This window comes from Neolamprologus multifasciatus, chromosome 1, assembly GCF_963576455.1.
Source record: "Neolamprologus multifasciatus chromosome 1, fNeoMul1.2, whole genome shotgun sequence".
In the NCBI taxonomy this organism is placed as follows: domain Eukaryota; kingdom Metazoa; phylum Chordata; class Actinopteri; order Cichliformes; family Cichlidae; genus Neolamprologus; species Neolamprologus multifasciatus.
Genome location: NC_140439.1, coordinates 27,482,480 through 27,497,701, shown reverse-complemented (window position 1 = coordinate 27,497,701; position 15,222 = coordinate 27,482,480). Strand labels below are relative to the sequence as shown.

Sequence of the window (15,222 nt, the reverse complement as noted above, 5' to 3'; positions counted from 1 at the left end):
CTTCAGAGAATGCATTATTCCAAAAAGTAAGACTTCAATATTTAATCTTTGCTTTCTAACAAAGTTAAAGCAGGTTGAGTAAAAATAGTGTGCTATCAACAAAAATACTAACTAGCAGCACAGATGATCTCACACCTCCAAATTCAGGTTAACGAACGTCGTTCTTTTTTGACATATTCATGAAATCAAGATTGCTCTGAGATGTTTTAACAAGAAAGCTTTAAAAGTCCTACTATTCAAAACAGTAACAGTTTAGTTCATGCCCACGTTTTAAAAAAGTCTAATCTCAGAACCAATTTGATGACAAAATCACACCAGAGTTGGTTGTGATTGTATAAAGAGGGAAGTGTTTATTTTCCTTCATCAACCACTTTCTAAGACTTGCAAATGAGCCAGTAGTTATTTCCAAAATAGAATATTTGGAACCCTGGCCTAAAGCTGTTGGGTGGTAAAGGGTAGGAGTCCTTGTTTTTTCCTTCCCCCCCACCCTTGCTCACTACAGATTTAGATGAACCATCTGGTGTTGGTACCTAACCCTGGACTCCTTGCACATTTGGACCAGCCGTATCAGCAACATATGCTTCTGTCTCCGTGTCTGGCAACCATGCGCCCATCACAACGATGGGAGGTGACATCATTCCACTGCTCAGGTGTGCACTTGTAATTGCAGTCCAGGAGCAGGGGCTGGACTGGTCTGGCAACTTGAATTTTAATATAATTTTACACTGCACTTTTTATCTAGATCCCTTGAGCTCAGACAATAATAAGATCAGCTAGTTCCCCTTATCCCTTAGCACAATGTCAGCATCATACCCCATACCATGACCAGCTTTTCATACCTTTTTATGTGCACATCAGACCTCGGAGGCTGGAAGTGATATAAGTTCAGGAACAGAGCAGGCTGAGCAGCTGCTGCAATTTTTTTATTTTAGTTGAAGGTTAAATTTTATTCTATATAATGTTTGCACTGTACGCAGAGTTCTAATCATCACGATAGGCTTTATCAAGCAGTTGGCTTACAAAAAGCTGGTCTACTTTCTGTCTGGCTGATTATAGGGATAGTCCACTTGGCTCAAAATGTGTTTTTCAAGTTTAAAATAAGAGACTTTTTAAGGAAATACGGTAAAGCTGGAAATTTTTTTTAAAAATACGTAATTTTGTTAAGAAGTCATCATCATCATATTGTCATCATCAGTCTTATGTTCAGTTTAAACCAAAGACGGAGCCTTTGATTAACACCATACCTGCAGATCTTCTTCTCTGTCGTTCTTTGTTACGCCCAAAAATCTTTTTCCGATGAAGTCGCACACTAGCAGCAGCCAACACAAATACAAGCTGAAATGCACCAAAAGAACCCTTCAACATAAAAAAAAAAGTGAGCAAACAAACAAAAGCAGCTTGATGACTATGGGGAGAGTGGGCGGCCATGAAAGTGCTGAACACAAGCCCACGCCACCTTGGTCCTCCCAGCATTTTTCCTAGACAGGAAGATGGATGGGCCCAACTCTAATAATAACTACACTCCACTTACCATGGCGCCAAAACTGCTAACACTGCAACTGCCCCCTGATGCTAGCTAGAACAACCACCTCCCACAATGTCGCCCACTTCTCTCCTGATAGGAACATTCTGTTAGGCAACAGTACAGAAAGCTGGTGGTGGAAATCTCCAACCTGTCCACCTTTCTTCAACATCACCACCGAATGACAATCCTGGATGTTCCTGCAGGATTGTGAAGGGGCTTCTGTACTGGTGGTAGAGCAATGCAAAAAAAGGGAGCTTTTTTGGCATTTAGTCTAGTTACAGTCGAGATTGGTATTCAGTATGGGAAGGTGTACTTTGTGTGAAATTCGGCAGAAAAAGATGAGACGGTGAATGTGAAAAGAAACAAGAAGCTGAGGGAATAAGAGAAGAAGCAAGAATACAGAGAAACAATGGAAATATGTAAAAAGGTGGTGAAAGAGAGAGAAAGAAGAGCCTATCTAAATGTGCAGAAGCATCAATGAAGGAGCACTATTGTTCCTAATGAGGTGTGACAGCCCAGTATAAACTGGAATATGAAGTGAACCATGATTACAGAGGGTTAGATAACAACCACTACGCAATGCAGTGAGAAAGCTTTTCAGGCCTGGCCTTGTTTCCTTTCTGTTCTCAGTCTATATATCCTCTACGTACTCTCCTTCTGTTCATGCATGCATATATATATGTATGTGTGTGTGTGTGTGTGTGTGTGTGTGTGTGTGTGTGTGTGTGTGTGTGTGTGTAAGGATGAGAGAGGAAAAGTAAATAAATGAGCGGCGATCTGTGAGTGACTACTTTCCCACTGTGTGAAGTGAGGGCAGCACACTATACGAGAGAGATAGCAGTAAGGTCAGCTCCACCTTCACAATGCTAAAGGCTATGATATGCGAACATGCCTGACAGTAGGTGCTTCATCACACAGTGGCAGCTTGACACAGGAGCCTTTTCTCTTGATTAATCCCCTCTGCTTGCATCCTGCTATGAAACACGCCGCATCTTTATAGTATTGGCAAACCATAATAACACAAACTGCTTTTCATTTTGCAATTAATCTGCAAATCTGTGAGAGGAGGAAAAAAGAAAAACAGCTTGTGCCTTGTCTTCCACTCCCAACGTATAAATGTGTGATTTATTTTCCATGCAGATTTTCATTTCAGGATCTCATCAACAAAAGTGATTAGTTCAATAACTTTAAAATATGCTGCAAGCTGGTACATTAAATTTACTGTAAACCGTGTCTTTAAAGAGAAAACATATCTGTTTTGAATTTGCATATTTTTCATTTACACCCACTTTCTCTCTGGAATGAGTAGATGAGAAAAGTTTAGCTGACAGCAACACATTCCCAAACTGCCACTGAAAATAACTTCAGCCCATCATCCAATGAACCATCACCTTGTTGATGAAACACCTCTACCATGCTTGTGACATTCTCACTTTCATGGGCGTGCACTCTCGTTTTGCCAAACATCGCTACAGAGCATGCCTAAACATTTCCCGTGCACTGTTTTCTTCATGACGCTCTTTCACTCTCAGAAAGCCAATGAGCCATCTAATGCAGACTGAAAGTGGCGGGGTCTGCGGGGGTGTGGTGTCGGTGGCAATCGACTTTCCCAGGTAAAGTCAGCGGAGCAGCCAACAGATTTCTCTCCGACATACATTTTCATTTTGATGACTGTGGATTGCCATCGCACTGCCGCTGTCTTGCCTCCTCTCAACTTCACTTCATCATTCCTCACGCCCATAAGAAAGGTTCATTTCCCCTGCCCCATTTCCCTAAAGGTGAGTTTACCCATCAGTCACTCTGGTAGATGCACTCCAGTGTTTCCCATTTGCATTCTGAAGGCGAAGACAGATACGGGCAGGATGGTGCGTACACACTGTTACGACCCAACAAAGTCAACTCACTGGGAGGTGATGTGAAAGCGCTGATTTAAGAAAGCTGCCCACTGCCGCAGGAGAACATAGTAAAACATGATGATGGGGCATGGGGCGTGATGTTTGTGAATGTCATTTAAGGAGGGCTAATGGCTGCTGTCTCTTTGAAAGGTAGATCGATACGGTAATGAGGAGACGGAGGCACAGGCGTAATCACCGAAAGCCCAGCGGTGCTGAAACCCACAGAATAAAATAGATTCGGGTCTTGGAGGGCGTCAGGCTGAGTGACGCGTTCATTTGGACACACTTGCAACATCTTGCATTTTCTAATGGCCCTAATGTCAGTAGGCACTTTGTTTTTTTAAATATTTTACGATTTTCACGTCCAGTGCTTGCTTATGACTACTTCCAAGGGCTTTTGTTAAATCTCAGAATCTCATAGTTTACAAAAAAAAACTGTGATCTGATACAAGACCTCTAAACAGCAAAGGTTTTTGAAATTCCTACACATTAGCCACAAAGGAGGAGATATGGGAACATCCTAACAAACCGGACAAACCAAAGGCCAGCGACAAGGACCGGTAACAGTGATTAATTTGAAAGATTAGTACATCGTTTAAGGTTTAGAAAAGATGCAAAGTACACGTTACTGAAGCTCATGCCTGGTGGATTTAAATGGAATTTCATTAAAGCTAAAAGAAAGAATGATGACTTTTACAACTCCCACTGGCAGCGTTTTTACAGGCAGACGTTTTACACTAATGGCTTGAATATGAAATAGTGACCCCATCACGCTAAGCTCGTTTTGAGTAAATTGAGCCCACTGGTAAAATAACCTTTAAAACGGTGTCTGCTAAATCTGTTGTTCTAGCCTCTTACAGCAGGGCTTCTTAAAGTTTTTCAGCATCTGGACCAGAAGGAGAAATTTAGTCTCATGCCCTCAAACCCAAGCTCATTTGGAGAGATTGCTGTTCTCATTTTTGTGATTACAACGGCAGGGACGTGACCCATTTACCGGATAACTCTTGGTTTAAGAAATACCTTCCAGGTATATGTCACAGGTTGAGCTACAATAGGAAATGCTGCATTCATAATTCATATCTGTACACTAAAGTGTTTCCTAACAACACCAAATCCAGACACTGAGCTGGTGATGTCACAGCACATTCACAACAAACACTGAAACATCTATCCATTAAGTATAGGGAAGGAAATGCATGGTAATGCACACAAGGACTGTACTGGTTGTAATACTGGCGCAGTGTGAGTGTCAGCACGGTGCGTCTGTGAAATCCATCTGTTTCTGGCCATGAGAGGCTAACTGAAGCGAACCAATGGAGTGAGACCTGATTTGGTGTCAAACGGAGTACTTGGATGAGGCAGCATGTATGGATATGTTGTGTGTGTTTGTGTATGTGTGCATGTTTTGGATCCTGTAGTACAGCTTATGGTGTTTATGTGCATCCTAGTGAGATCTCACGCTAAGAGCCAGGTTTGAGTCACAGTTGCTGGACAGAATGCAAAGACTGGACGGTGGGCAGATTTTGCATGGTGGAAAAAAAAGGTTGTTAATGTTGTGACTAATCTCAAAGACAGCTGTGATCTGACCTCATATCCATATGTCAAACCTAAAATTTGCACAATCATGTGAAAGGATAAAATAACAAGGACTGTGATCAGCAGTTCACAAGTATCACACAATTACTGAGACAGAATTATTGTCTCGCTCACAGTAACTGAGATATGTTTAACATTTTACACTCTAGTACTTTATAATAAAGTAGTACTAGTACTACTACTACTACTACTACAAAGTGCTACTTCTAGTACTTTGTCTTGGAACAACTGTAGCCACATGATTTCCTTAAAGTATTCTGATTCTGATTAAACTTGAGTCCCATTTTCGTAAAGTTTACCTGAGAATCATGGAAAAGTCCAGGATTCCCAGTCATACGGAAAAGTATGAATAAAAGAAAAAAAACACAAGATAATAATGACTAGTTACTGTATAATATGGATACAAAGCACAAATCATTATGGAACAGCTTTTGATCATTTTCAGGATTTAAATTACTTAAACATCAAAGACTAAGGAAAACTTGCGTGGAGGCGTACAACCTTTAACTGCCAACTTTTGATCAACTGCGGACTCAATAAAGTAATTAAACGTGACAGCATGTATAGTTAGACAGTAAAAGAAATTAAGTGTGTGATACTATCGGCTTCTGGCTCATGCACTGTAAAATGTCACTTACAATAAAGGCTCCTATTGTCAGCAGGCAGGCGAGGAGGGCAGATATTTAGCCTGAAATGATGAATTGATCTCAGTTAACTTATGGACGCAGGACAACCCAGAGGTTGTCACTTAATGATAAATGGACGTAATACTGAGCAACGGGGACAGCAAGTCAAGGACTTGGGGCGGGAGACTTAACACATGATGGATGATAATCTTGCATACCATGTGGCATTTATGCAAGTGTGATGGGTCGTGTGCATGTGTGTGTTGGTGTGTAAGTCTACAAACAGTGGCTGCTGTTTTATGTAAACTTAAAATCTACATTGCTAGCTGTGATAACCGCAGACAGCAGTGGAAAGTGCCTGTTCCACAATGGCTGTGTTAATGGTCTTAACACTGGAAGGTTGCATGCCTCTAAATATAAAATTTAGACACATGCATACATGTACAGTACACATGAAATAAAAATATATAACAGCATAAGTGCATATAAATATAGGACTGCAAAATGTGCTAATACATACCTACTTTCTGTACCTAAACAGTATAGAAGAACTGGGATGTGGTATGAGGCATGCAGTGCTATGAAAAAGTTTACCACATGATTCAGTAGCTTTTAGAACCACATTTAGCAGCAATAACGTGAAGTAATGGTTTTCTGTATGACTCTTCTTTAGAACATTGCTTCAGTTCATTCAGGTTTGTGCTCAGATCCCTTAAGGTCCCACCACAGCAGGACCACAGCAGTCTAGACCTCAAATAAGTGGAGGTCTGGACTTTCAGTGGGCCTTGATTTTGTTCTGTTTCAGCCATTATCATTGCATGACCCAATTTAGGCCAGGCTTTAGCTGTCAGACAGATGGCCTCACATTTGACTCAAGAATACTTTGGTAAACAGAGGAGTTCATGGCTGACTCAGTGACTGCAAGGTGCCCAGGTCCTGTGGCTGCAAAGAAAACCCAAATCATCTCCCCAGTACCACTGTGCTTGAGGTATGACGTATTTGTGTTGATATGCTGTGTTTGATTTTCACCAAAACTGATTCATGTTTATGCATTATGGCCAAATATTTTCACTTTGGTCATGTCTGTCCAAAGGACGTTGTTCCAGAAGTCTTGTGGTTTGTTCAGATGCATCTTTACAGACCCGAGATGTGGCGCTATGTTCTTTTTAGAGAGAAGAGGCTTCCTCCTGGGAACCCATCCAAACAAGCTGCACTTGTTCAGTCTTTTTTCTTAATTTACTATCATGCTTCTTAAAGTTTACTTGCGATTTTTTTTTTCCATTGTATTAACACACACCTGCTGCTCTCAACTAGCAAACTGCCCAAACATCTGCTTTCACAGAGGTGGACACAATTGCTGATAATCTGTTAATCAAGCACATTTGATTAGCAGTACCTTGGTGAATCTTACCCTGTTAATTCCAATACAAGTAATAATGTTTCATGCAGCAGAGAGTTTAGAGAAAGAAATCTTACATATATACATATAAAACACAAGTTTCACTCACCCTTCCCTGTTTTCATCTTCATCTGCATTGGAGAGCAGCTGTGAGCCAGCCAGGGAGAGGTCCAGAGCTGCAAGGGGCAGATCTCTGTAGCCAAAACTCACCAGCTGGACTGGAGGAGCCAAGCACTGGTTCTCATCCTCCACCGGCTGGGAGATGATCTCCAAATCTGACAGACCTGCCTGCTCCACTTCGCTAGTTACATGCCAGCAACAACAAACAGACAAATGACATGCACACAGACAAGCACGCAGTGGAGAAAAACAGAAAAAGACAAGCATTATTTGAGAAATGATCACATTTTTCAGATACCTTTATCAAACTCATAATTTTATCATTGATGGCAAAGAAAAATTTACAGAGAAAATAGGCAAGGTTTGTTGAAGACCTATATGTATGTATCAAAAAAGTGGTGCAATTAAAATAATAATAATAATAATTATTATTATTATTATTATTATTATTATTATTATTATTATTATTATTATTATTATTATTATGCTGCCCAGCAACTTCACAAGGAAAACATTCTTATTTACTGTAATGGCATTAGGGAATAAGCATAGGGTTGAGGAGGTTTAACACCCACTCAGCACCAAAGAACGACTACAGTATGTACTCCACTGTTAAGGCGCAGCAGAGATACAGGTGCCTCTTGCTCCAAAAGATCACTGAAAGTTTGACAGGCTGTCCTCAAACTGGCTTGCTATATAATCTAAACAGCTGAACAGCAATGAGCAGCTGGGCACTAAGAGATGAATACTGACTTTTGTACTTGTATTTGCTTTGTTGTTGTTTTTTATAGTGGTACATGACTGAAACCATACAAATGCAAATGCTTGTCCCAGTTGAACTTTCAATAGCTCCCAGATTTACTTTGCACTTTAGTTTATTTTTAAATTTCAATAAGCACAACTGTTTTGAACATAGGCTACAGTTCTCCTTCTATCAGTAAAACTGTATTACCCAGATTACAGACATGTATAAATATTTTTATCACTAAATTGCTGAACAGACAACAATAACAGACACTTGGTGTGACAACTGAATAAACAATTTCTATAAATGAAACTCCCCCCAAAAAAATAATCTTGAACACTTTCTAAGATATCTAAGTGCCACAGATTTTATCAGTCAGCAATAAGGGCTTTGAACAATTTGACATTCCTTGCAGCCTCCACAGGGTTCATTTCAGCACCCGCACCAACCTGGAGTCTTAATATCTGAACACATCTTGGGTGTTCGGTTTAAGGCCAGCAGCATGTAGCCCAGCGTGCCCACAAGCCCCAGTTGTGTAAAAGCTGGGCCATCTCAGCAGAGCGTGTAGGTGAAAACAAACGCTGAGTGCAGCTGCAGACTGACTGTGTGTGCCCTGTGGTGTGTATTTTTAGACCAGAGCAGATGCTGGTGTATCATGTCTGCTGTGACGTCACTGCCTCTCTCTTTGTCAGCTGAGTGGATCCCCACTCTCCTTCAAACGTCAAAGGAAGTCAGAAAAAAAGGTGAAAGGCAAGGGGGAAATAGAGGAGTGGTGTGAGTGTAAAGAAACCAGGGGTTATTAAAAAAAAAGCTCAATTACGGCCGGAACCAGACAGGCACAAGAAAAAGTGACAAATGAGGAGAGAAGACTAAAAAGGCTCCGGAGGAGGACTAGAAGTGTCGAAGCAGATGCAACACAAAAGTAAAAGTGATAAAAAGGAAGAGAGGTAGAGAGAAAGGGGTCAGGAAGGAGACGTGGGGAAGGAAGCCTGACAACAGAAAGGGCAAAGTGAAAAAGGAAATGGTAATGTAGAGCTGATAAGTTGATGAGGAAAAGAAAAAATGTGGTAAAAGTAAAGGCCCCTGTGCTCTATTTCACCAAGGAAGAGAAATGAGGACAGAGCAGGAACCAACTGAGGGAAAATGACATCCATCTTTTTAGGCTCTCAAGCTGGTAGCGACGTGAGAAATTTGGCCACTAAGCACAGGACCGACACTGAATTCTCAAAATTTTGCTGCAGAAGCACGTGATACTAACAAACATAAACCATCGTATGTCATGGTCGCACAATATTTCCGCCTACTCTCTATTTACATCACGGCTGAGGCAGTCAAAAATAATTAATTGTTGATAATGGTTGTGTGGCCTGGACTCGGATTTCATACTGTAGAGACTCACAGTTCCTTTTAAAACACTTTACAAAGTAGTACAAGAGACTTAAAAAGTCCACAAAGTAGATAATAAGTGGTGTTGTAAAGTGGTTAAGCAGAGAACAGTGCATGAACACAAATCTTTATTTTATTCTTTTATTTATTGGTGGGAGGGGTGCAAAACAGAGAGGGGAGAGCTGCAGGAGGATGGTTTTATATTTTTTAATTGTCTGTTTTTTTCTACCTAGATTTTTTACTACTGAATCATACTGGCAGCACTGTTAATAGTTAATCAGGCAAGCTATGACATCATTGACCTCTGTTTTTGTCAGTTGCAGATTTTAAAATAAGAAGTTTAAGATTTTCGGCGTGAACTGGGTCAATTTAGTTAATAACTTAAATCAAATGTCCTGCTCCTTTTTTTTTTAACATAAGCCGTGGCTTTTGTTAAGTGTATTTTTAGTCAGATAATACATGAAAGTTTTTCAGAAGAAAACTTGAAACTTTATTGCATCTTTCTAAGCCTGGGTTCTCAGTGGCAGTCTGTGGTAACCTGTTGTGTGGCCTGCAAGCACGACGAGGAAAGACTCCACCACTGTGTATTTAATTCATTCAACAGTCATGTCATATTATAACAGCACAGAATGAAGCCAACGGATCATGTTTCTTCAGTATTAACACTTCTGTTCGCGCCATCATTGCAGACTCAACAGTGCCAACATACACAAATACAGCTGGAGTCAGAAAAAAAAACAGCCACCCAACTAAAGGCTGAAAAACCACAATGTAGCACAACAATTACACCTGCCAACATAAACCACCATTGTATAAACAGGAGCATTACAAACACTAACTAAAAGTGACTGATGCATTTTTTTTCTGCCTCTCTGTGTTATGTGACTCAGTGGCTCCGTAGTGTAGTGGTTTACATATTTGACAAACAAGTGAAAGGTCTTTGGTTTGATTCCAGGACGATCCACAAATCACTTTAGGGTTCGATCAGAGAAAGTAATCTGGCATAAAACATTTGCCAAATCTAACATGAGGCCATGGCTGCTGTGGCGACCCCTTGTGAGAGGGCAGCAGCCCAAAATAGCTCTCTCTAAACTGCCATTCAGCACCCGGAACTTAGAAAACCATGCTCTAAATCAACTTTTCAATCAGTTTCCTGTATTTGAAGTTCTATTCATGTGTAGGGGGGAAAGAAGGAACTGCAAGAAATGAACTTGATAAGTCTGCAAAAGAACAAATCTGTCCACTTGTTTCCCCGTGGATAAGCATACATGGGTAGTTGGTAATAAATCTCTGGCTGTCGAGTTAGTAGCTTATCAGCATTCTTTAGGGCCTTCCGCATATCTGCATAAGACCAACACCATCATTAATCAATGCTAGCATAATACACCAAAGCTAATTATTAGAGAACTACTTTAATGTAGTTTTAAACAATAGCTCTTTGCTATAAGGTTTGGTCAAGACATATACATTTCCTACATACTGAAAGGTATGCAGATGTAATGCCCAAACCCACTTTCTGATTTATAAAAAATAATATTAAATAGGGTTATATTTGTATCACCAGTACAAATCCAACTGGATTACAGTGCTACACCAAGCCATTATCAGTTTGTTGCTTCTTAAATTATGTAACTGTAACATGAAAAAGCAACAAACTGGAGTGTTTTTTTGACACATAAACGTAACAAGAGAGTAACGAGAACGTTTGGAAACTCAACCACTCACACAGAAGTTGAATGAGTTACATTTCTCGTCAGGAGGTGTATTCGACAAGGATTATTTATGGGGGGATGTGATCAGTGACCCCAAAACGCTTTGTCTGTGTAAACTGGGGTTCTGGGAAAGACAGAAATAGACACCAGTCACTCGGAATAGATCACGATGTGTTTTTTCCACAAGGCCTGAATATGAATTACTTAAGGAATAAGTGAATCTTTGAATGTCCTTTTTTTCATTTAATCAAACCAAATTAGAGGAGAGAACAAAGAACAAAAACTTTTGCCAAATTATTTTGATGTAGGCAGGAAGTCAGTAAACCACAACCAGATGAATTTTCCAAGCAGCTGTTCAAGCAGAAGTAGTTTGTTTGACTGATGAGAAGTTACAACCAGGAGCTGATAGCCACCAGAATAATGCACAGACATGTTTTTATGTTGATACTGATATAAAAAATGATGAAGCCTTCTTTAATAAAATAAATAAATAAATAAAGACCAAAGTTTCTGGGAGTTTCTGAGAACAGTGTCTTTGGTTTTTCATTATTAAAAGGCTTCACTTTCTAGAAGTGTTATTGCCGTCTAGTCTCAAAGCAGCTGTCCTCATCCCAATTTGAAGGGATGATTTCCCTTGGCAAGAGGGCCTTGCATTACTTTGACGATATTTATTCTTTATAGTTATGAATATATGGACTAGAGGTTATTCTGTTATTTTGTTGACTCATGTTCAATAATGCAATATGTTTTATATGAGTGAAATATATGGATATTACATCATTAAAAATGAATAACAGACAACAGCTCTTTCTACCCTGTTCATATCATGGCATGACTTTGCTAAAGAAAAGGTGTAGGGACATAAAATAATGAACAACTTAAAGGAATAACTGTGAAGCAGCAGATGGTTAAGATCTGAACATTCATTAAGTTTCAAAAATGGAGAGTAGTTTTATTTATGTAAACAAAGTTTTCCAAAAGTTGAAAAAAAGCACAAATATCTGTAATCATCCATAATCCATATCCATAATTGTAAAACTGGGAGAAGTTAGCAGATGTTTGCCTGAAGACCAGAGATTACACGTTGGGTTTTGGGTGTTTTCTTTTTTTAAAGGAGAACACTTGTAATGCAACATCATCGTTACTGCTCTGTGACCAGTGTTGCACTAAGCCCCAAAGACATGCATTTTGGGGGGGGGGGGGGGGGGGGGGGGGGGTTATCTTCCATTATAGCACATGAGATGGAGTATACTGTTGTACTGTAAAAATGTATCTATATGCCTCAGTGACAAAATCCTGCAGGCATATTTTACTTTGAGGCTGGATATGTTCAATATGATACCGTAGTGCAGCGGTCCCCAATCCCGGGCCTCGGACCGGTACCGGTCCGTGAGTCGTTTGGTACCGGGCCGAGTTGAGGTGTGAAATGTATAGTTTTCAGGGGTTTTATCGGTTTTCAGTGTTATTTTGTTATCGTTTTTATCGTTTACTCGGTTTTCCTTGGTCTTTTCACGTGTGTTATGAATAAATTTTCTTTTTTTCGGTACCGGTACTAGTTTTATTTTGTTGTATTTATCCGCGACACCTTAAAGGCCGGTCCATGAAAATATTGTCGGGCATAAACCGGTCCGTGGCGCAAAAAAGGTTGGGGACCGCTGCCGTAGTGTGTAGGTCTGATAGTTGTTTTCTCCACTCTTTTCCTGCAAACAACATCTCATCCATACCACCTCTCATCCACAGTACAGCAGCAGGTTTGGCTGTTTTCCCAAACAATCAGGACCATACACATAACTACTCATGACAGACACAAGCTGTCCAGAGCCTAGCGGCCCATGTGTCTAGTGCTCTGCCTGGCTGGGAGTCAAGATATCAGGAAAAGGTGCTGACCCAGGCTATGGATTTCCACAATGTTCAGCAATTTTCATATCTAAGGGAAAGGGTTTTATCGTGAATTTTAAGATTTTTTTTTGAGAAATCTTTTCATCTTAGTTTTTCCTGCTTTACTCTGTGAAACTTAAAACATTCCTGCGCATGTCATCTATTATAGTGTATGCCAATTTTATTATATTTATCTGGACTGTAAGAGTGAAAAAGTGGACCAATTAAGTTTACATCATAGACTTTTAACAGCTTTAATAATTACACATATTACATAAAGAATTTTTTTATCTCCATGCGTAAAATGTCGCTTTGCTGCAGCTTTATTATAATTGTTTAATATTAAAGATGGTAATGTCTTCAGTGTATTAACATGAAATCCAATGAACCCGAAAACCTAAAAGGCAAATATACCTCTGTTTCTATCCAAGTGCAAAAAATAAAAAAAATTCTGCTGTCTTTAATACAAATACTGACCTTTCCAGATAACCATGACGCTCTTATCTAACAGAAAGGGGCAATTGCAAAATTCTGAAATTATTTCATGGAAAGACTAACAAGACTGCAAACTGCAGAAGAGTACCCACAGGAAAGGAGTGATATTCAGGGGAGCAGGTCTCCCTGAGGGTGGCAGATAAAATTAAATAGTGGATTGTGGTGTTGTGGGCCAGGTATGAAAGGTCATTGTGTGACAAAAGCTGCTCAAGGGATTTCACTGAGCAAAACATAAGGTCATGTTAAGTAACTGTGGGCCGGCGGCACCGAAGAGTGTTGTTCCTCAAACATGTGAAAGCGTCTCACTCATGAGCCTCAGTTTGCTCATTAGCAAATGTTAGCATTTTATTACACCAAACTAAGATGCCATGTTAGCATTGTGAGCATATAATAACATACAGAAGTCTGCATTTAGCTCAAAGCATAAACTGAAGCGCTAATGCAGCTGTAGATAAATTGCTCTTGTTGAAATATCTTTGTCCCGTTCCTCAGGAGCTTCCCTTCCATAAAAGTTTTGAAAAATTAACAGATAAATAGACTCAATTTGATTTATAGAAGATGGGACACCTCTGGGCTTGAGGGACTTTGGGGTTTCTCTGCAAAAAAAAAAAAGCATTAAAATGTATGGAAGCTTACACTTAGAATCAATTTGACTTTAAACTCGCTTCATAATTGCATTTACATTTTGCAACTTCAATAAATCATAAAGTCCAACTACAAACTCTGAATTATAAGAAATACAATCTACTCTGTTCTGAAAAACCACCGCTACATTAGCAGTGATAAAGTGTTGTGGTGTTATTGGATTTGACATGTGCACAGGTAGTATGTAGTACGGAGAAAAATGTTGCCATAAAAATGGGAATTTGTGAAATATATGTCCAACATTGCTGTGCTTTACTGTGTTGATATACAGTGTAAACATACGCATCTATCAGTAAAATGAAACATAAAAACTGTAAGCCATCATTTCAGCGCAAACATTACATCAAGCACAGGTGCTACGCTGCCTATCACCTCCCCTCCAAAGGCCCAGTGGCAGCTTTGCAAATACACAGTCTGGGGGTGTAGAGAAAATATATAAACATCCAGGCGCATTTTATACAGAACCACACTCCACTCAGTTTATGGCCTCGGTGGACTACAAGATCAACACACACATGTTAGACTGGGTTGTTTGAGGCCAACGCCTGAGGATCTAAAATACTCCCAAACTTGGCCAGAACACTGAAGAAAAAGCAGATGTTCACTGCTCTCACCAGCTGCTGTGGAGAACTTTGGAGAAGCTGGGCATCATTGTGTATTAGTGTTACAGACTCATCATCTCACATGAGTCTGGAACAGCCAGCTGTAGACTATTTCACAAGTTATATCCTGTAGTAAGACACAATACTTGAACCATATATATGTCTACATAAAATATATTCCATACTAAATACAACATAATATAGGGTTTTGCTTCCAAGACAGCAAATGTCTAATGATGATTTTTAATGTTGACTCACAGACAAAGTAATACGCATAAGGAAAAAGAAAGACAGAATTTATGATTCTGGCATCCATCAAGCCTTTCCAAAACAACAATGCCAACAGCCACCAGTCTTTTCAAAGCAGCAACTTTGCTAACAAATCTTGGTGTTTAACAAAACCTCGAGCTTGTAGTACCTGTCACTTCTGCAAAATTTACAAACTGCCTTGGGTAATTTCCTAGAAAACCCAATTCAACTTCCAGAAAAACTTGCATAATTTCATGCCAGTGGATATTAATGAAGTCTGCCAGGCACATTAGCTCATTAATAATATTGCAGATTAACCTATGATGAATTGGAAGACTGCACAATGGAC

The 15,222-nt window shown here is 39.8% G+C and overlaps 1 protein-coding gene across 1 annotated transcript in view; it reads right to left on the bottom strand.

Annotated features, from left to right (window-relative positions):
• Window positions 1-15,222, bottom strand: part of LOC146525899 (transmembrane protein 266-like) — a 50,956-nt gene that overhangs the window by 30,758 nt on the left and 4,976 nt on the right. Inside the window, exon 3 of the mRNA XM_085151171.1 lies at window positions 7,151-7,342. Within this exon, the coding sequence (XP_085007297.1) occupies window positions 7,151-7,342 (192 nt within the window). The remainder of the gene's footprint in view (window positions 1-7,150; window positions 7,343-15,222) is intronic.